Source organism: Pseudophryne corroboree, chromosome 5 (assembly GCF_028390025.1).
Source record: "Pseudophryne corroboree isolate aPseCor3 chromosome 5, aPseCor3.hap2, whole genome shotgun sequence".
NCBI classification, from domain to species: domain Eukaryota; kingdom Metazoa; phylum Chordata; class Amphibia; order Anura; family Myobatrachidae; genus Pseudophryne; species Pseudophryne corroboree.
Genome location: NC_086448.1, coordinates 135,727,395 through 135,748,575, shown reverse-complemented (window position 1 = coordinate 135,748,575; position 21,181 = coordinate 135,727,395). Strand labels below are relative to the sequence as shown.

The following is a 21,181-nucleotide window of genomic DNA, read 5'->3' as shown; positions in this document are numbered from 1 at the left end:
GGCAAGGCTTTTGGCTAGTGGATAAAAAAGAGATTGAAAGATTACTGGCTGACAGAGAATAAAGTGACTGAAAGATTTCTGGCCGCAAACATCTTCTATTCAGTCTGAAGTCCACATAGAAGCAGAATTACATGTCATGTAAAAGTATTGGATTGCAGGATGTGTTCAACAAGAAACATTTCAACACAACTGTTGTATACTATTGTTGCTGCTTCTCATTTGTATTATTTTGTTACTCTATACACGGTAAAATATTTAAGTAATACTGTGTTTATGTTGAGAATAACTAACTTTTCCTTACAGTAGCAATATGCCATTTTTAAACCACTTTTAAAAAAACATAATTTTACCTGGGATATGTTACATGGAGAGAAAATTGATGGATAAATTATCGATGTGACTCAGGTGATTCCCATGATGTGATTTGCATGTGTATCTCGCATTTTATAAACCATGCAATAACATGCAACAATCTAACTTCATCAAACTAGGTGCAAGAATAAGTCTCTCCCAGCGTAGACCTCACTTAAGGTTACCTCAGAAAGATGGAAAGAAGAAGACAATTCTTTCAAAGATCTATTGGGAGATTTACGCATTTTGGGCATCCCCCATGAGTCTTCTGGTTTGATCCCCTGCTATAAATCTGGGTGTTGGTTGCTGAGTTATTTGGGAATGGCATGTAATAATTGAGTAAAGTGCTCCTCTATTTTTTAAATACATTTTGTCTATTTTATTTGTCAAACAATTTGACTATACTGTGGGTAACATTCTCTTCCATGAAACTGTGTCAATTTCAGAGGGACAGTCCCAATTCGTGGACTTCTAAAGGGGAGGAGCTTGCACTGGAAATAGGCGGTACAAAAAGTTGCATGATTGGCTGAAAAGTAGGCTGGACAATGCTCACGTCTACCTATTGTTCAGTCACGGTGGCAACCACACAAAGAATAGGCGCAGGGTGAACCCTTAAGGACCACTGTTAAAGCCAGGCTATAGACAACCCCCCAAAAAGAAAAATTCATATTTTTTTTTACAGGTGTGACCAACAATCCCTCATACCTTAACTGCCACACAGCCAGACACACTTATTTTATCTAACCAAACTGTATTATAGCACAAAGGCAGGACTCAGCCGAGTTCCACAATGTTTTCTTGCTAATCACAGGGAAAGCCTTGCAGGTCTGCCTCCTCGTAGACTTGTCAGACTTCCCCTCCTGGAAGAGCTTGTGAAGTACATGTGGCAGCTCCTCATCGCATTTTGTGTGGGAAGATCAGAGTATCTCCACAACTAGATCATGCATTTGCATCCTTTGGCTGATATAAACAATGGGAGCCCAAATAATATTTGATACTTTGGCACATCCACAGACATTAAATTCAATTTTAACTCTCCTCCCCGCACATTGGGAAACGTGACTAGTCTGATACACTCATGATATGTTAAAAGTAAACAAGCAGTTTAAAAAGGAAATTGATTTAAAGGTAATAATGAGGTTTAAAAAATATGTTTACTGTGTAAAGGTAACATAATACAGATAGCATATAACGAAAGCATGATCCTACTCTCACAGCAGGAAGTTACAACTAAAAACTGATTATTACTGTAAGAAAACAGCTGTGAAATGGGCCAGTCAACATTTCCACCTCAACATGATCTTAAAGGCATGAATCACATTTCACTAATTTACAGACATCTCTATATAACACATAGGTAATCTGTAGCTCTCCTGAACTACAAGTTTCAGCACTTTCTTCAGGTCTGCACATTTATACAGGTACAGTACTTACATGGAGCGGAGGGGCTGCAGCGGGAAGTCCTAGCGTAATGTTGGGTAATGAAGGAGATGTGTATAGACTTAGCAGGTTTATTGACTTTTCATGATGTACAAGAAGTTGATGTGAAGACAAATGCTGTAATAGAAATGATAAGAGCAATACGTTAAGGCCATATACCAAATAAAAACGTCATGTTTCAGTGCATAGAAATGTGTGCAGCATAGTAGGATTGAGATTGCATTGGGCTGTAGGCACACCACAGCTTCAGTCTCCTAACATGTCTCTTGCCCTTATGAAACTGTCCTGCAAATACTGACACAGACATCACTCAGCACTTTAAGGATCACTGGTTGTAGACACAACTGGTCTGGCCGGTATCCGGATGATAGGTCGACAGTAATAAGATCGGCAGTCAATAGGTTGACCCCATATGGGGGTCGACATGCATTAAGCCGACAGGTACACAAGGTCAACATGGACAATAGGTCAACATGTAAAAGGTCGACATGCTTAAGATAAACAGGTACAAAATGTTGACATGACAATAGTCCACACACAGTTTTTTTTTTCTTTTCATTTTTTCCCAACTTTTTTATACTTCCATTCACATGGACTTCAATTGGAAATATTAACCTGTGGTGATTGCAGGAGTAGCAGAGTGAGGTAACTTTGCTGAAGCATGCGAGGGGACACGGCAAACTATTTGGGGTCACATGTGGTTAAATATACAAAATGACACCAAAAAATAGAGTTTAAAAAATGCTGACCTTTCTGGTGTTGACCATTTCCATGTCGACCTTTTTACTATGTCAACCTATTGTACGAGTCAGCCTTTTCATGTGTCTTTCTTTTCATTGTTGACTTATTGACCCTGTCAATCTATTGACCATGTTGACCATTTGGGGTCAACCTAATGACTGTTGACCTAATATTGGTTGACCTAATGATCCACATCCGGACTGGACATCTGGCAATTCTAGCAAATGCATGAAGGGCCGAAGGTCTGATGGGCCGGTCCAGCCATCAAGAGGCCTGGCCAAGCAGCTCCACCTTCTAACACTCTGCTCGGCCTGCATGTTTAGATGGGGTGTGACGCATGGCCACACCTCTGTAACATATGACCACACCCCTGTGATGTGTAGCCACACCGCTTATTCTTTGCATTTCACAGTAAGAATGCTAGGGGCTATTTTAATTGCCAGTCCATCACTGGCTGAAGGATGGCCCTGAAATTGAGTATTAGCACAGTGCTTCAGTGCTATATGAAAGAAGAGGCAGGATTCGGAACATAATTAGATAAGAAAAACAATATTAAATCACGTTCAGTCATTTCTAAATCTTGTGCATAATATTAGATGGAGAAGTAGCAGTAAAATTAAACCTTTAGGGTACATTGACAGTGAAAATAAAAACTGAAAGGTGGAATTTATCAAGTCTTCGAGAGAAATAAAGTGTAGAAGTTTCAACCAATCAGCTTCTAGCTATCATTTATCTAGCACAGTCTATAAAATGTCAGAAGCTGAAGATGCAAATTAAACCATAGGAGAAAACAGGAGCTGAACATTGTCACACTGTGGAAATAAATCATGTTTATTGACCTACCTCACATCAATGCAATATCAACCCTGAAAAAGTTGTTTATTTATAAAGTAGAGATTCATGTTACTTCCCCCTCCCCCCTTTACCCCACAATACTGGCCTGGTGCAATCTGTGCTAAAATTCTGGAAGCATATGGCTCAATCTCAGGGCAAGTATTTTTACTGAAAGGTGCAAAAATGAGTTTCCACTCTGCATTGTGAGGTTATTACAATATGATAAGGTGGTGTAGCGAATACATTGTAGGGTTATATATTAGTAGCATTATAATCACATTCACTGATTATGACAAGATGGGGAATCTAGAGCTTCAAGGTCTGTCAAGACAGAATTGCACATTATGGGCTAGATTTACTAAGGCGCGGCTTGTCAAAGCTGCCAATTTGCTTTGAAAATGCTGAACAAACTTGATTTAGCATTTATTTTTATTGCTGGTTTATAAATAGGGATCAGTACTAAATCCCGCTGGGCGGGATCCCGGCGGTCGAAATACAGACGCCGGAATCCCGACCACACAATCCCAATGGGGGTGGCGAGCGGAATGTAGCCACTTGTGGGCTCGCTGCACTCGCCATGCTGCTGGCACGGTGCCTCGCTACGCTCGGCACACTAATTTATTCTCCCTCTATGGGTGTCATGGACACCCACGGAGGGAGAATATGTCAGGATTGTGCCGGTCGGGATTCCGGCGTCAGTATTTAGACCGCCAGGATTCCGGCCGGTGGGATCTTGACCGCATCCCTATAAATATCAGTTAAATATCAGGCTTTGACCACCCGCTCAGTAGTAAGCATACACTTACGGTGCTTAGATGCAGTGGCTCAGCAGCAACGTGTTCCTATGGGTTGGGTTCGTGTGACCGACAGTTGGGAGACCGTCGGTCACCATGCCAACGGCGGGATCTCGGATTTTAGATGGCCTGGTGGGCGAGAGGTAAGCGCAATGGAGCCCCTTGCGGGCTTGCTGCACTAGCCACACAGCGGACTTGGTGGCTTGCTGCACTCGCCACAGGTTCTATTCCCACTGTATGGGTGTCGTGGACACCCTCGAGTGGGAAAAGTCCCTGTTGGTCGGCATGCCAACCGTCGGGCTATTTACCTTCGGGATCCCGGTGCCGGTATAGTGACTGGCGGTCACATAACGGCATCCCTTTCCTACAACTAATAAAATATTACTGTTTTACTATACAACTCAGTCCCTCACTGCAAAAAGACCTCAAAAACAAGTAATGACGCTATCTGAGCCAGTATCTATTTGAAATAAGGTAACAAAAAAGTTACATGTAAAAACAGTATCATTATAATTAAGATGTGTACAAGTCTACACAAGTTGCATGTGGGTCGGGCTTACAATACAATAGTGAAAACACTTTTGATAAACTTAAAAAAATCATGTAATATAAGCAGGTGCACTGAAAAGGGAAAGCACCTATCAACTACAGAGGTGAATCCGCAATCAGCCAATCAGAAGCGGCTAGCTAGTGCTGGTGACTGTCAACATCATCATCAGCAACGTGTATCAGTACCCGCCTTCAGGCACCCGCTACTGGGCCTAATTCAGACCTGATCATAGATGTGCTAAATTTAGCACATCTACGGTCAGTCACACAGACATGTGGGGGGACACCCAGCACAGGGCTAGTCCGCCCCACATGTCACGCCCGACCCCCCACACAAGTACAAAAGCATTGCACAGCGGCGATGCTTTGGTACTTTAGGAGTAGCTCTGGCAGGAGCTACTCTTCGCTGTGAGGGTTGCAGTGGATGCGTGGGACGTCACGCAGCCGCCGCGGACCCCCCCAACAGTCCAGGCACGCCTACACGGTGGGCCGGCCTGCCCCCTCCCACCCAGCGACCGCCTCTGCCTGTCAATAAGGCAGAGGCGATCGCAGAGCTGAGACAGCCGTCAGCTGTCTGGCATGCGCCGGCGCACTCACAGTTCAGACCTGGTTGACTGCTGTGCATACCGATCAGGTCTGCATTAGACCCATTGACAGATGTTTCTGCATCAGTTCACACTTCATCTTACTGTACCCAACCTATGTTAAATTGCCCCTTCCTTCCCCAGTCCCGAATCTCCAGATCTAAGTGAGCACAATTGTCGTTGTTGCGTAAGTCTGCATACGTGTGTGTGTGTGCCCCCATATGTGTGCCCCCTGTTTTGGGAGCAAGCACAAAACCATTTTGCCAATATTTTACCATACGCAAACTGGCAATCAACCCCATAATATTTAAGTATCCATGAAAAGATAATAGTACTGTTACTTTACGTTTACGCTTGTTTTAACTAATAACCATCAATGAGTAAATAAAATTCAAAGGCTAGCCAATTAATTTATGATACCTGATGTGATGTAAATGTTAAAAAAAAAACTTTACAAACAGCAGTTTTACAACAAGACGTCATAAAAACTACGAAATTGAAAAGTGTAATCATCTAGATCTGATGTCTGTCAGTTATTAAAATTGTATACACGGTTCCAACATGTGGTCTAATGGCGTCATCTTATTACACTGTCTCTTTTCACCCTAATTTAGCATCAGTCCATAATAAGGTCCACATAGGCCCCATTAGAATCGAGCTATGGCACAATATTATTCACAGGGGAGCCACATCACTGAAAAAGAATACCCTGTGTAACAGTATGACAACAGTGACTGCTTTCTTCCCAAACAAAAAGCATATGGGTCTGCGATAATAGACCACCTCCAAGAGGGATCCGGCACACATAGGATTGACTAAGTAAATATAATAACTTGTCAAGCATGTAAAGGTTGGAAGGGCTGCTGGTTTTGTAATGGATAAATCTGGGATATCAATTAACTTGGGAAAATAAATTTGGCTAATGCCTGGCTGTCAGTGAAGAGCACAGCAACACAAAAATACAGGATGTTATTCAAAAATGTAACCTTCGTGGGCCAGTTTTGTTTTCAGATGCGGCTTATAGCTGGGTCCCAGGCAGTAGAAGGCCGGAGGAGAGGGGATGAGTAAATTTCTCTCTGACATTTGTGTGGACCCAAGGGGCGAATGATAAACAAAAAAAGCTTGCACAGTAGTAAAAGGTGTTAAATTACTGTATTTATAGTAAATCAAGAAACTAGTCATTCATTGTAACATGTCATTAAACAACCTCCCCACTACGATGGATGGTAGCCATTAACCTTTTTATTAGTCTTAGGTGGCAAATTGTTATAACCAGAATGTAAAAGAAAAAAAATACAGCACAAGTCCTAAAGGGAACATGATTTTAATGTAAAGGTCTTGTGGGAAAAAGTCTTCTTTGTGTATCTCTACCTCACATAAATATAAAATAAAAATAGGTTACAGGGGGGTAGAAAGGGGTAAGCAATGGTCACAGGAGTATCAATTTGTTATTGAAAAATGGTGAAAAATTGTAAATCCTAAAAAATACAAATAGGTAAATAAACGTATTATATGGTGAAAGGTGAAAAAAAAGGATTATAGTTGCTAAGTATAAACAATATTCCTATAATAGATGTGTAATATTTGATTTAGAGTGAAAATAACTTGTTAGCAAGAAGGAATAATTCAGTTTGTGTGAGTAACTGTGCACCTTGTTGCACTGCAAGATTTGTGTTTAATAAGGGCATAGTTGCTGACGTTCTGCCTGCCCCGCCCCCGCGAGTGGGCAGCCAGGTCACCACAACAGGGGGTGTGGTATCGCCATGGGGGGCGGTCTCAGAACGGTGAAACCTGATCGCGTCATCGCAGCCCCACCTCCTGCTGTGCAATGTCCACATTACCGGCATTGTAAAGTGGGGGCAGGGCAAGAATGAGGCGATTCAGCGCAAATTGTGTCATCGCCCCATCCACTTTCCCTCCAAAAGTAGGCAGCTGCGGGGATGAGTGGGAGGTAGCAGGGGTGAGGCCGTAGGAAGTGGGGGAGGGGCGGCTGGAAGCCAGCTTCGGGGGACATGTTCCCTAATTTTCAGAAGCCTCCAGGCCATTCTGGGAGAGTAGTAAAGTATGAATAGGGGTGTAGCCAAACTCAAATGTAAACTGCAGTATAAAAATAAAACTGACCAGTGGGCTACATGCAAAAGCAGCCAGTATTTACCCCGCATGCAAAACAAAATAAATGTATTTGTACCACTTGCATTGCAAATTGGTTTGTTACAGGTGCAACTCTCAACTCAGCCCATGAATCAGAAGGGGGTTATTCAGGAAAATAAGTGGAAGTAGCACAACAGTCACCTATAGCAACTTGTACTGTTGTGTGTTTATTAGTCTAATATAATGACACTATACAGATTTGCACCTATGAGGATGATTAACTACAGGTACGAGCTGTTTTTCAGACTGGTAAATCTGTGTTCACTTCCAACACTCAATGAAAGAGACTAGGAGAAAGTGAGCACACAAACGTAATATTAATCCTCACTGACAGTAGCTTAGCTGAGTTTTGCAAACAAACTGACAATTTCTAAATTAGCATGTAACCTAGACCTTTAGTAAATCATCCATTAGCTAACAATTAGTAAATGACTTTAGCAACTCACACCCAATGCTAATAACTATGCCCCCTAATGTCAGTCCTACATCACATCAACTCAGTATACAAATGTGTAAAACCCAAAGCAACCAATAGACAATCAGTTTTGTTTTACCTAACACAGGTTAGACAATTTAAGCAACTATCTGATTGGCTGTCCAGATTAACTTCACAGTCATTAATTTATAACATCCTGGAACATTTCTCACCTTACGCTACAGCTAGGGATAATATTTGGGTAACAGAAAGTCTGTTTAGAGGCCACTTTGGTTTTGGGCGTAACCACAAATACTAACTCCAACACCTTCTGCAGATATGCCAAAGTGAAACTCACCCTATGAATGTGACCATAATGTCACACATATAATATACAGTACAGTGTGCGGAATTTCTACATCATTCACAAATGTGTCACTATGCCTCACATACTGTACACAGCAGCCAGAGGGAACTTTTCCCCTCTAGATTTTGATGTTTTTAATTGAATGTGTAAAGGAAATTATGTACATTGTATAGTAGAGTACAATGTTGAGCTGCAGTGAAATATAAGAAAAAAATTGTTATCTCACAGTAAAGCTCATACTGTGTATGGTATAAACATTACATTAGCACAGTTACAATTTAATACAATAAGAGTCTGTAAGGATTTATAATCAGAAATACTGTAAGTTACATTTTTCAATGAAATTCAAGATTCTATGAACCTCAGTGTTCTGCAGACAAATCTGTTTGTGAAGATCAAGCTAAAAATAGTTTTTTAACCTGACATCTTTGAACAATTTCTACATATAAAATATTAACAAAAGCTAAGTAATTGAACAAATGTATTTTTTTTTTTTTTGCGTAAACATGTAATAAAAGTTTTGAGAATTAGTTGGGAAAAAAATAACAAATTGCAGTCTATGTACTAAGACTTGGAGAAAGATAAAGTGGATGGAGATAAAGTACCATTGTTTTTATCATACAGACTGTAAGTTTCAATGGGGCAGAGACTGCTGCAAATGACTGTATATTCTCTGCAAAACGCTGCGTGATACATATGTATTATATAGACAAATGTTAATAATCACTAAGAAGCACTTAAAATGATCGTATTGCTGTCACATTCACAAATAGAAGAGAATCAGTTGGTATAAAGTTGACAATTTCATTTTTATGAAATCTTTCTTGTCATAACAAAATGTAAATTTTAACCTTTATCTTCATTCAAAACCTTCATAAAAATGGTCTTAAAAGCTTTATTTTTCCCATTAAATACATACTTCTAAGCTCACGCTTCATGAAAATCACTATCATTCTAGAGAACATCAAACTATTGTACATCCACTTTTTATAGCATAACCTTTCAACAAAAAATGACAATCGCAGTGTTGAAATGATCGGACAACATTTGTGATTTTCACACTTCATAAATATTTTTTACATTATGTCTGTCATTTGTATTTTTTTAGTTATTTTTACAACCACAACTTTTGTGAATTGTATCCAAAAGGGAAAAAAAAAAAAAGTATTTATTCAGTTGTATACACTGAACTTCATTGTTGGTATGTAAATTCCATCTCAATCCGGGATCTTATTGTGTAAGTTAGTAGTTGATATCAGATATTACTGCCTTGAAACCTGCCTCCCATTGATCCAAACCACAGAAAGAATGCTATTTAAAAACAAAATAGACAAAAGATTTGGATCCTCCTCATGCGAAGCAGAAAAATATTTGACTTCCCGTTGGCAGTGAAACTAATGAATTTTGCCCAAAGTAATGGAAAACTCAAAACCACAATCTCTAATGTACTGTGAGCCTGAAATTTAATAAATGCACAGAAAGAACCCTTTTTTTATCAAGTGTTACTATAATTGAACTTTGTAAGTAACAGGGAGCTCTGTAACACCGCAGGCTCTAATGCATACCTGGAGCATTAAATCCTTCATTACTGAAGACTCAGTCCCTAATTGTCTAATTGTGGAGTAATGAAGTCTTTATTCTGCTACCTCCATTTGACATCCCTGATTTCTTATACAAAGGGTTACAAGATAAAGCCACATGTTAGCTATCAGTGTTACATTATTTTCTCTCCTGGTGTCCACAGGGGTCTACTAATCAGTGGGCCGGGGTCAAACACCTGCCCCCAGGAGCACAGTTCACAATTAATTTATTGTGAATGGACTGGCTGGAAATAGAAGTGTCTGAGGATCTGCATGGATGTCCTACTGATGACCTAAAGATTCTGCTATACAAGCACATTTTATTATTTACTGAAAGCATACATCTCACAGCATCCAGAGGGATTACATTTGTATGGTGAAAGCCAAAGTTTGGTTTTGATTCATCTTGTGACAAAACAGTGTCAGGATCCCATTCAAACATAGTTATAAAAAAATTCTTGTAGGGGCATACGGTTACATTTCTTAGAAATAATATTGTAATATGTAGTTCATTATTCAGGTTATTTCAATTGTCTTGCACCGAATTGACCATTTCAATTGTGCCAGATTGTGACAACTCTGCCCAGTTATTTTGTCACATCCTCATTATCGCTGATGCATCGCCTCATCTTCATAAATAGGTTCCAAAATGACACAAAAATCTGTGCTGGGAGTTGTTGTTTTTTTGTTTGGGGGGGGGGGGGGGTTGCAACTGTTGTATGGATAAAGGGCTAAATTCATAAACTGTGATGGATTTTGATGAAATATTAAAATGAGTTGACAGTTTGTCTATCTTGCATGTGTGTGTGATTGTATGTTAAAGACTTTAGACTGTAAGCTCCTCTGGGCCAGGGACTGTTGTAAATAACATATTTTCTGTACAGTGCTGGGTAATTTAGTGGTGCTATAGAAATAAATAGATTGATAAATAAATAAATACATAGATAATAATAAAATAATCCACAGGCCTGTAGCTACTGGATTGTGAAATCATTCAACTTCTTCGCTGTAAGATTGGATTGTAATACAATATTTGTCGCAACAGATGTCAAAACCAGATAGTGTATTCACAAATATACAGTATTCTACAGTAAGTTTGAATTCAACTAATAATAAACTCGGTATTAGGTTACCTTATTCATACAGTAACTGCTGCCAGCACTAGGTAGAACCATGATCTTACATGTAAATGACCACACTTTGTTCTTACCTCGGGAAGAGAGCTGGACGGCAAGACAGAACTTTCACTGTCCACTCCCATGCTAACTGGGCCATTACTCGGGGAGCTGGGTCCTGATACTGGGGAGCTGCTACTGACTGAAGACTCTAGAATCATTAAAAACAACCACAATGAATGAGAAGCAGTTATACACCTATAGAAAGCATGCAGCAATATCACAGTAACAATTCATAAAACAATGCAGTGTTCTACCCTATGATGTGTTCTATAGCAAGCTCCCATGCTGATGTGGATGATAAGGACTTTTAGGGTGGTAGTCCGCGGCTTACCCAGCAAAGGGACCTACAGCTACTTACTGTTTATTTCAAAATAATGGCAATACAAGGCTTGCTGCACATACTAAAACATTAGGGTGATGGGCTTGCTGGGTGTACTGATAATACTGATGGACCCGATTCTGCATTGCACACAAGACCATATGCATAGGGTAGGTGAGAAAACAGTGTTGGCGGCTACTCTAGCGCATGCAGCAGTGTGTGTGTGTGTGTGTGTGTGTGTGTGTGTGTGTGTGTGTGGTGGTGCTGTTGCAGACATATGTGACTCAGAATAAGGGCGGATACTCACACTAGACTTTCATTTGTGGACTGTGAACAGAATTTTGGTAGAATCGTTTGTGACACAGAATCAGTCCCAATTATAAAGTAATGTATTATGCTGGAGCATATGCATGTAAATCATTACTCTTTTTATGTGTTATATGAATAATCTTCCTTTTTCTACTACTCAAAGACAGTTTTTGGATACCACAAACTATTTGATTTGTCTTGTTACTCTTATTAGCACTGTCTGAGGACTTTACATGAAGAGGTAGGTGTACTTGTCACAACTACATGATTGTAGGACCAATACCACTAAAAAAGTAACTGTGGTAGGTAGAAGAAACTGTGCAGGGTAAGTATAGGAGCCAGAAAAAGGCCTTAGAGTGCCCGACAGGTGGACAGCTCTGGTCTCGGTTATTGTCTCTTTTCATCTGCTGTCTATGAAATTTTTCTTGCAGCAAGAACTATCCGGTGGTCAGAAGATCGGCACCAAAATCCAACAGCCAGATTCCCGAAGTGATGCACGTATGCTGGGGAAGGGGGTGGGGGTGTCAGGGTAGGGTTAGGCTGTGCGGGAGCAGGTAGGGAGGGATAAGGGTAGGGTTAGGCTGTGCGGGAGCAGGGAGGGAGGGATAAGGGTAGGGTTAGGCTGTGCGGGAGCAGGGAGGGAGGGATAAGGGTAGGGTTAGGCTGTGCGGGGGCAGGGAGGGAGGGATAAGGGTAGGGTTAGGCTGTGCGGGGGCAGGGAGGGAGGGATAAGGATAGGGTTAGGCTGTGCGGGAGCAGGTAGGGAGGGATAAGGGTAGGGTTAGGAGTAGGTTTAGTTTAGTTTGAGAAAAGTGTTAGGATTATGAAAGTCAAATTGCTGGTGTCTGTTTTCCTTTGGTCGGAATCCTGAATGCTGGGATCCCGTACCCAACCCATCTATTTTTTGCTATTTTTGTATTGAGTTGCAGATGAAGCCCAATGAGGTGATAGCAAAAGCTGCGACCGCTACCTCAGAGCCCTTCATACACAGATTCAGACTCAGTTGCACCTAGACGTACAAATGTTGCACATCAAATTTCTGTGTTTGTATGAATAAGATGCATATTTTGAAGAATAAAGACACTTGGAGCAGCCAAACCGCCTGGGACCTGGCGCACCGGGAGGGGCTTTTTGGCGCAACTAAAGCCGCAATGTATGAGGACACATCTGTATGTACAGGGACAACAAATGAAAACATACCTGAGAACAAATGTGCAAAACCAAACTGTTTCTAAAGCTATACAGTAGCTACACCTTCCATCTGGCAGTGGCACTCAGTGTGTAGCCAGGCTGGTGAATAGCACTGTGCCTCCATATGGTGACCAGACAGTTCACAAACAAAAATTGGTAGTTTCATGCTTGGCTTAATTTCATTACTACTGGGAGGTTTGTGTGACACTGCTGCTGTATAATAGTAGTGTAGTCCCTGATACAGATAAATCAGTAGGTCTAGGGTTTCATGCATCTACTGTAGCCTTACATTTCACCTTTCTTCCTCAACTTTTAAACACTTCATTAATGAGCTCCCTAACTGGGTGACCTGCTAATTCCTCCAACCCTCATTCTTCCTGCAACAAGCAGCTCTCCAGAAATACCAACAGCTACATTTTCCCACTGCCTCCTCTGTTCCAATCCTGTTCTCCCCTAAATTAATTTGAAATGTTTCTAAAACAGCTTGAATCAAGTCCGTATTTGTAGTGCTGGGAACACACTAGCAGATAAATTGTGCAGATCTGATGAACAGTCTGACCCAATAGAGCGACTATCGGATATGTGTGCACTCGTACACACTGAGCAATTTCTAGATCAGCGCATGCTGTCTTCAGATGTCTTCAACAGGATCAGGAGGTCGGGAACGAGATGAGTGCGCAGCACATCAGAACCCGTCCTCCCAATGTGACCGTTGCAGAATAGTTTAAAACTGTGTATCGGCCAACGCTTCTGCATACACACTAAACAATTATTGAGCTGATCATACATTTATTGGCTGATCAGCCCGATAAGTGTAAAGTGTGTACCCAGCTTTATCGACTATCTGAAAAGTTATTTCTAGTGAACAGTAATAAATGCTTGTCGATAATTTTAAATTCTTGTTCTAGCCTTATAAGATTTCCTGCTAAGCTGCACATGCAGTATTTATTGTATAGTCTTTATATTCCTCATTGGTCTGCCAAAGGCATATATATATAATTCTGTCTTATAAGCAGTGGTCCGCCAAGACTTTGGGTGATCAAAGTCCTTGGTGTGTGTCTGTGTCGGATTGGAGGGGGGGGGGGGGGGGGGGAGGGGCGTGGGTGGAGATGCGGCTACAGCTCCTTCATTGTATACATTATTATGGTGAAGTGTATGTATGAAGGACCAGCCAATCTGAACCTTCCCCCTACCATCGGCACCCCAGAGTCAAATAACTATTGGGGCAGCAATGGAAGTTAACATCAACAAAACCCAGAGTCTCTCTCTGGAGTAGAGCAGTGGGGTAGCAAGGGAGTATTTTGGATGTGGAGTAAGAGGAGGTGACCTTGAGGTGAGGTGGTGATCAGTGGATGAGCAGAGAGGGTGGAAGGAAGTGTGAACACAAATGATGCTGGAAAGTGGAAACATAGGGGGAATGGCATGACTAAGGGCTTTTTACATGAGGCCGAGGCGCCTGAATCTCTGAGGTGGATTAGGAGCGAGTGAAGTAGTTGGGGTGAGGTCAACACACAATGGCAGGAGAGGTAAATGAGATGAGCAGCAGCATTAGGTATAGATTGGGATGGTGAGAGGCCAGTGAGAAGAAGGCCAGAAAGGAGAAGTTTGTGCTAGTCCAGATGGGACATTAACACTACTGCATTGGGTAACCCAAAATCAAGCATTGTCTGACTAAGAAACATCATGGGTGTCCCAATAAAATAAGAACATTGTCACTACTATTTATTTTTACAAGACAGGACATATGGAGTGTCACCCAAAGATAAGCATAGTAGATTTCCAAAGGTCATAATAACATGCTATCAATCTAGTGTAAGCCTGCTACTGCTCTGCTTCTATCTATGGGGGTAATTCAGACCTGATCGTAGATGTGCAAAAAAACCGCACATCTACAATCAAATTCCTAGACATGCGGGGGGACGCCCAGCACAGGCCGCATGCCGAACCCAGCAAACCCCCCCCCCCCCCCCGCCCCCCGCAGACATGTAAAAGCTTTTGCATGTTTCGAGTAGCCCTCTGCTAGCCATGCTTTGGGTCGCAGCGGCAGCATGTGACGTCATGCAGCTACCGTGGCCCACCTCACAAACAGTCCGGACACGCCTGCATCAGGGACGTGCGGTGGGCTAAAAGGCTAAGGAGGCACTAGCTAGCACCAGATCCAGATTTACACACAAAATATGAGCCAAAGGGTACATCTGGGCATTATACACAGGTGCAGCAGTATAAACTCCTGGAAATTTGGTGAGTTTTGATCAGAGATGTGCGGAAAGGATAGGCAGGTGAGGCACTGCATCCCCTGCCATAGACTTTTTACTCCAGAGTTTTGGCTATAAAAATGATTAGAATAATGCAAAGAATATATTTCAAACATACTCTTTGTATTATTCATATACTTTACGCAGTCAAAACTCTGGCACAAACGTTATTATGACAGGAAAGGCTCTGCCTCACCTGCTTCACCCCACTGCACGTCACTGGCCTGCATTGTCCGGACCATGTTCCCGCATGCCGAGTCATTGCCCCTTTAATGCCGCCGCAACGCGCCCTCCCACCCCGCGAACCCCACTGCCTGTCAATCAGGCAGAGGCGTTCACAGAAGTGAGATTCCGTCACATCTCAATGTGTGCATATGCGCAGTGCGGCTGCTGCGTGTGCGCACACTTTACCGGCCTTCAGCCTATGACCGCTGTCGTAGCAGCGCCCAGGTCTGAATCGGCCCCCATGTCAATACATCAATAAAACATCCTTACTAACTACACATGACCAGCAACTATGGAATATAAGAAAATACACACATGTACGGGAGATGGTACAACATGACTTCAGCTTTTTCAGTTACCCAGTCTTGGGCAATTTAACCAAAAAGTATTAGACAAATTTTGCAAAGAAAGCGGAATGTGCCAATGTCCTTGCTGCAAAGCCATTCATTCACAATAAATGTACTGTGATGGGCTGCACTGTTCTATAGTAGTGAGTTTCAAAAGTGGTGTAGCGAGGGTGGCAAGGGTGGAGCGCGTGCTCTGGTCGCTGGAAAAGTTACAGGGTGCGTCACGGCCTACCTCCCTCCCTCCACCCACTATGCAGGCAGCCGCAGAGCAGGAGAAGCAGAGGGAGTACACACTGACTCGGAGACTAGGTAGGGAACAGGGCAGGCCAGAGGCGAGAGCAGGAGACACTGACAGCCAGCACATGCTGGAGCTCTGCCTGCCCTCTCACTGTCTGCTTGTAGCTGTGCAGCAGGGTTACTTCTGTCCTGCAGCACCACTCTCTGCCCCCGCTGCTGCAGAACCTCTTTCTGCCTCGGCTGCTGCAACACCTCTCTCTGCTTTGGCTGCTGCAGCAACGCTCTCTGCCCCAGCTGCTGCAGCACCTCTCTCTGCCCCGGCTGCTGCAGCACCTCTTTCTGCCTTGGCTGTTGCAGCACTTCTCTCTGCCTCAGCTGCTGCAGCACCTCTCTCTACATTGATGCTGCAGCACCTCTCTCTGCATTTGAAGCTGCAGAGTAACATGTATACATGGCTCTACTATGGCATAACATGTATAAGCGGCTCTACTGTGGCATACTGTGTATAAACAACTCTATTGTGGTGTAATGTGTATAAGCGGCTCTACTGTGTTGTGTAACTTGTATAAGAGGCTCTACTGTGTGACGTAAGGTGTATAAGGGGCTCTGTTGTGTGGCATAAGGTGTATAAGGGTTACTACTGTGTGGTGTAATGTGAATAATGGACAATACTGTGCGGTGTAATCTAAATTGAACTATTTGGTGGCCACGCTCCTTCCCTGTGAAGCCTCGCCCCTACATTTTTTTTGTTGCATGTCTTCGGTGCGCACTATCCCTATTTTAAACATGGAAAGGAAACAGGAATCTACAGGGTCTAGAACCGGCCCTGTCACCAATTTAGGATTTTTTTATATATTTTTTCTTTTCAAATGTAACACACACCAAATTCAGTACAGGAGAGGGGTGCCAAAACATATCCTTGCTCCGGGCACCATGGCACGTAGCTACACCTCTGGGTTTCAACTCCAGTCCTCAAGGACCTCCAACAGATCATGCTTTCAGGATTTCTGTATGTGCAAACTGGCGGGATAATTACCAACCTAGCAAAATAATAAAAATTTCCAGAAAACATGACCTGCTGGAGGAATGAGGACTGTTCTATGGAATGCAAAAATAGTTGCACAGCTGCCTATTCAAAATGGTCCTCTTTATATAATATAGTTTAATAAATAAATGCTATATACATTTATCTACATAAGCGTACCTGCCACCTCAAATATTCTCTTCTTGTAGGAACTTATAACATTTCCATCTTTTCTTCTGAGTAAAGGGCTGCTTCTCCTCTCAGTTACCTTTTGTTTTAAACGAGACCGAACCTTCAGGTTAGGTTCTGAAGCTGAAATCACAATAATGCAACAAATTAAAGAAAAACTGTAAAATAGGAAAAATTTCAGACTTAAATACTGTCCACTGTTAGGATTTATGGAAAACCGGTTATCCGGTCGATTAAACATATTTGAGGTCATTGCAAATATGCAAGTTGGAAGTAAACCAGGTGTAATTTCCGTGTTCCTCCATGGACGGTGGGTGTAATGGTTAGCATTACTCCCTCACAGCACTGAGGTCATGGGTTATCAGTTCAAACCATGGCCCTAACTGTGTGGAGTTTGTATATCTCCCCATGCTTGCGTGGGTTTGGTTCAGGTCCTTCAATGATCCAAAAATATACTGGTAGGATAACTGGCTCCAAAAGCAAAATTAACCCTAACGTGAATATGTGTGTGTGTGCACACGTTGTAGGGAATATAGGGGGTAATTCTGAGTTGATCGCATACATTTTTTAGCAGTTGGGCAAAACCATGTGCAGTGCAGGGGAGGCAGATATAACATGTGCAGAGAGAGTTAGATGTGGGTGGGGTGAGTTCAAACTGAAATCTAAATTGCAGTGTAAATATAAAGCAGCCAGTATTTACCCTGCACAGAAACAAAATAACCCACCCAAATCTAACTCTCTCTGCACATGTTATATCTGCCCCCCCTGCAGTGCACATGGTTTTGCCCAACTGCTAAAAAATTTCCTGCTGCGATCAACTTGGAATTACCCCCATAGATTGTAAGCTCCACTGGGGAAGGGACAGATGTGGATTGCCAAAATATTCTCTATAAAGCGCTGCGGAATATGAGTGTGCTATAAAAATAACTGGTGGTTATAATAATAATAATAATAAATAAAAGAAGCCTGCAAAAAATAAAGAAGGCCTTGGGAGAGAAACCTGGCATTACCAAGATTCTCAGTGGCATATCTATAATGGGTGCAAGTTGTGCGGTGTGCACAGCTTCCTGTGTCAAGGAGCCCTGTGCTGCCCAGCCTGAACCCAAAATTGACCCAACTCTGTGCACTGCAGCAGGCCCCTCTAATACCTGTTGTTAGCGGCATCTTTCAGGTGATTTATCTACACCAGAACCTTTGCAATCTTCTGTGCATGTGCAATCGCCCAAAAGATGGCCACCAGAAACAGGTATAGTGGTAGTGCTGCCAATGACCTCCCCCAGGCGTTAATATGCCTCTGCATCCGAAGAAAAGTTTTATGAACCATTGTGGACCTGATTTGCCTGTGTCTCAACAAGAAGAAACCTCTACCTGCACATTTGTGACAGTAAAGACAAGAGTATCTGGAGCCTCCCAACTTAAAATACCACTGCTCCCATAAGTGTTGTTCCAGTACGGTTATATCGGTTTTATTGATATCATTTTATTGCGTTCATGGCCTATCAATAAATCACTTTCTATATAGAAAGATAATGCATCTGTGGATATCTCTATATTGTTTTAGTTAATGATTAACGAAAGACACCTCCTTTCCTGGAAAGAGATTGACCAACTTCACACACAGATTCAACTACAACTGCATACTGAAGCTTGTTTTAAAAGCATATTACCTAAAGCTTTGGAACACACAAGACGATATGGATTGGTACAATATATCGGGTACATCATTTAGTGTGTACCCACGATATGTGACATCCCCATCAGCCATGCAGCAGGGCCGGTGGGCAATGTCGCTAGCGATTACATGCTACAGAATGTCACTTATCCACCTGTTGGACCCGACACCGGAAAGTGTGTATGTGCTTGCTACATGCCGGGTCCCGTCAGCGGTAATGTCGGCCTGGGTACACATCGCTAAGTAGGTTCCAGAAACCCTGTGAAACTACTGTTATTTATTCTAACGAAGAGCTTACACACGGCTGCACACCCGACAGGAGGTAAATTTGAGATGCGTTGGTATCTACATCACTGAAAGAAATAGGGGGAGGAGTGGGCAGTGATGTACTAACAAGTGCAAATGTGCAGTAACAGATGCCAAACATTCTATTTCACTGCCTAACTTCCACTAGGTTTGCATGAGTGGATCATTGTACAATAGCTGTTGGATAACTCCTATTTTTTCCCCCTATTTTAGCCTCATTCAGGAGAAAATGCCTGATGTTCAAAAATGCCTAATCCTGCGCCAAAGTTCTGCTAAACTCTGAAACGTTTATTTACAGTACATTCATATTTGTAAACATGACTCAAAGAAAAATGAAGGTTCTCCTTGCAAAGATCCATTTCCCACTAATGACTGACTAATGTGAGATGAGGTCCCATGGCAGTCAGGAAAGCTGTTCAGTATTCACCAGAGATATTCAGAACTTCTATGTCACTGCATTTCATGCCTGGTGGCTCTGATTGCCTCCCTATTTTTATCATTCACTTTTCACTTGCACTTTGCATTTCAATCACATCAGCAGTAAGATTTTTCATATATTCATGTCTCTGAATATGTCTGCCTGCTGAGAAGGTAACCATGCATAACATAGAATGTTGAAATAAAAACATTCAATCTGCAATTAAAAGAGAGGAAACCTGAATATTTTGAGGTTTTTCACTGCAATTAACTCATGAATATGGAATAATTGTTTAAGAAATAAAATGCAAAAAAAGAAAAAATTGGTATTTTCTAGAGAAGATAAATTTTCAGATAACGTCAGAAAACGGCAATATTTCCTCCTAACAAGTGATGTACGACAGAGCTCTCCCTATTAGTATCTGCTAAATACAAAAGGCATAATGCTGGTCACAACCTTATAGGACCATTGCTGAATATGGCAACACATGATTACTAGCTTATACATGCAACAATGTTTATATACCATGTACTTGTCCTACATTATGGGATATCCAATTACCTGCGGTACAGTACTGTGGGTAATGATATCGCCTGGGGGTATCCTATGAGCCCTGATAAGCCGGCACGAGCTGCAGCTTATTGGCGTTTTTGTGGTACTGCACTGGGTGCTGGCTCCTAACAGCTCCCGGTGCAGATAGGGTAGCGCTGCACCGGCGGCTCACTTGGAACATGACCGCACCTCCGTCATGTGACCACCACCAGGGGCGGGGGGATGCGGGTCACGTCGCTGCTCTGGCTCCCCCACCAGGGGTCACAGCGCTGAGTTCCGGCTCCCGGGTGCCCTCACTGCAGTCCCATCCCGCTGCTGCTGCGGTGGGCATGGGACAGTGACCGCCAGCTTTTTGGGTCCTCGGTGGCAAAAACACACAGGTTTCATTGAACCTGTGTGTTTACGCATGAAAAACTATTTTTTTACGGGAGATCTAATTGGATACCCCATAAAAAATTATCGGTGATGCATTGGGAAAGATCACAAAAAACTCCAGTTTTTCGCTCCCGATTCTACATCGAAGGTAATAAGATACCGCCCATTGGGGGACATTCCGAGTTGATCGCTAGCTGCATTTGTTCGCAGCGCAGCGATCAGGCTAAAAAATGGCAGATCTGCGCATGCATATGCGGCGCAATGTGCACGCGCATCTTACGGGCACAACGAGCGATGTAGTTTTGCACAGGGTCTAGCGAAGCATTTCAGTCGCACTGGTGGCCGCAGAGTGATTGACATGAAGTGGGCGTTTCTGAGTGGCAACTGACCGTTTTCAGGGAGTGTTCGGAAAAACGCAGGCGTGCCAGTAAAAACGCAGGTGTGGCTGGGCGAACGCTGGGCGGGTTTGTGACGTCAAACCAGGAACTGAATGGTCTGAAGGTTTTGAGCTACTTTGAAACTGCACAAAGAAAACTTTGTAGCTGCTCTGCGATACATGCGTTCGCACTTCTGCTAAGCTAAAATACACTCCCAGTGGGCGGCGGCCTAGCGTTTGCATGGCTGCTACAAACTGCTAGCGAGCGATCAACTCGGAATGACCACCATTGTCTTGTACTGTAAGTTTTCTTTTGTTTTGTTTTGCTCCTTTGTTTATGTATTCTGCTAGGTGCTGCTGAACCATTGCAGCGCCATATAAATAAAAGATAATAATAGTAAT

General features: G+C 42.5%; 1 protein-coding gene across 4 annotated transcripts in view; it reads right to left on the bottom strand.

The window, feature by feature from the left end:
* HDAC9 (histone deacetylase 9) overlaps nucleotides 1-21,181 on the bottom strand; it is a 1,168,275-nt gene that overhangs the window by 156,973 nt on the left and 990,121 nt on the right. For all 4 annotated transcript variants that reach the window (XM_063921745.1, XM_063921748.1, XM_063921746.1 and 1 more), the window contains 3 exons: nucleotides 17,072-17,203; nucleotides 11,017-11,132; nucleotides 1,786-1,908 (listed from right to left, as the gene is read on the bottom strand). In XM_063921745.1, coding sequence (XP_063777815.1) covers nucleotides 1,786-1,908; nucleotides 11,017-11,132; nucleotides 17,072-17,203 — 371 coding nt within the window. The remainder of the gene's footprint in view (nucleotides 1-1,785; nucleotides 1,909-11,016; nucleotides 11,133-17,071; nucleotides 17,204-21,181) is intronic.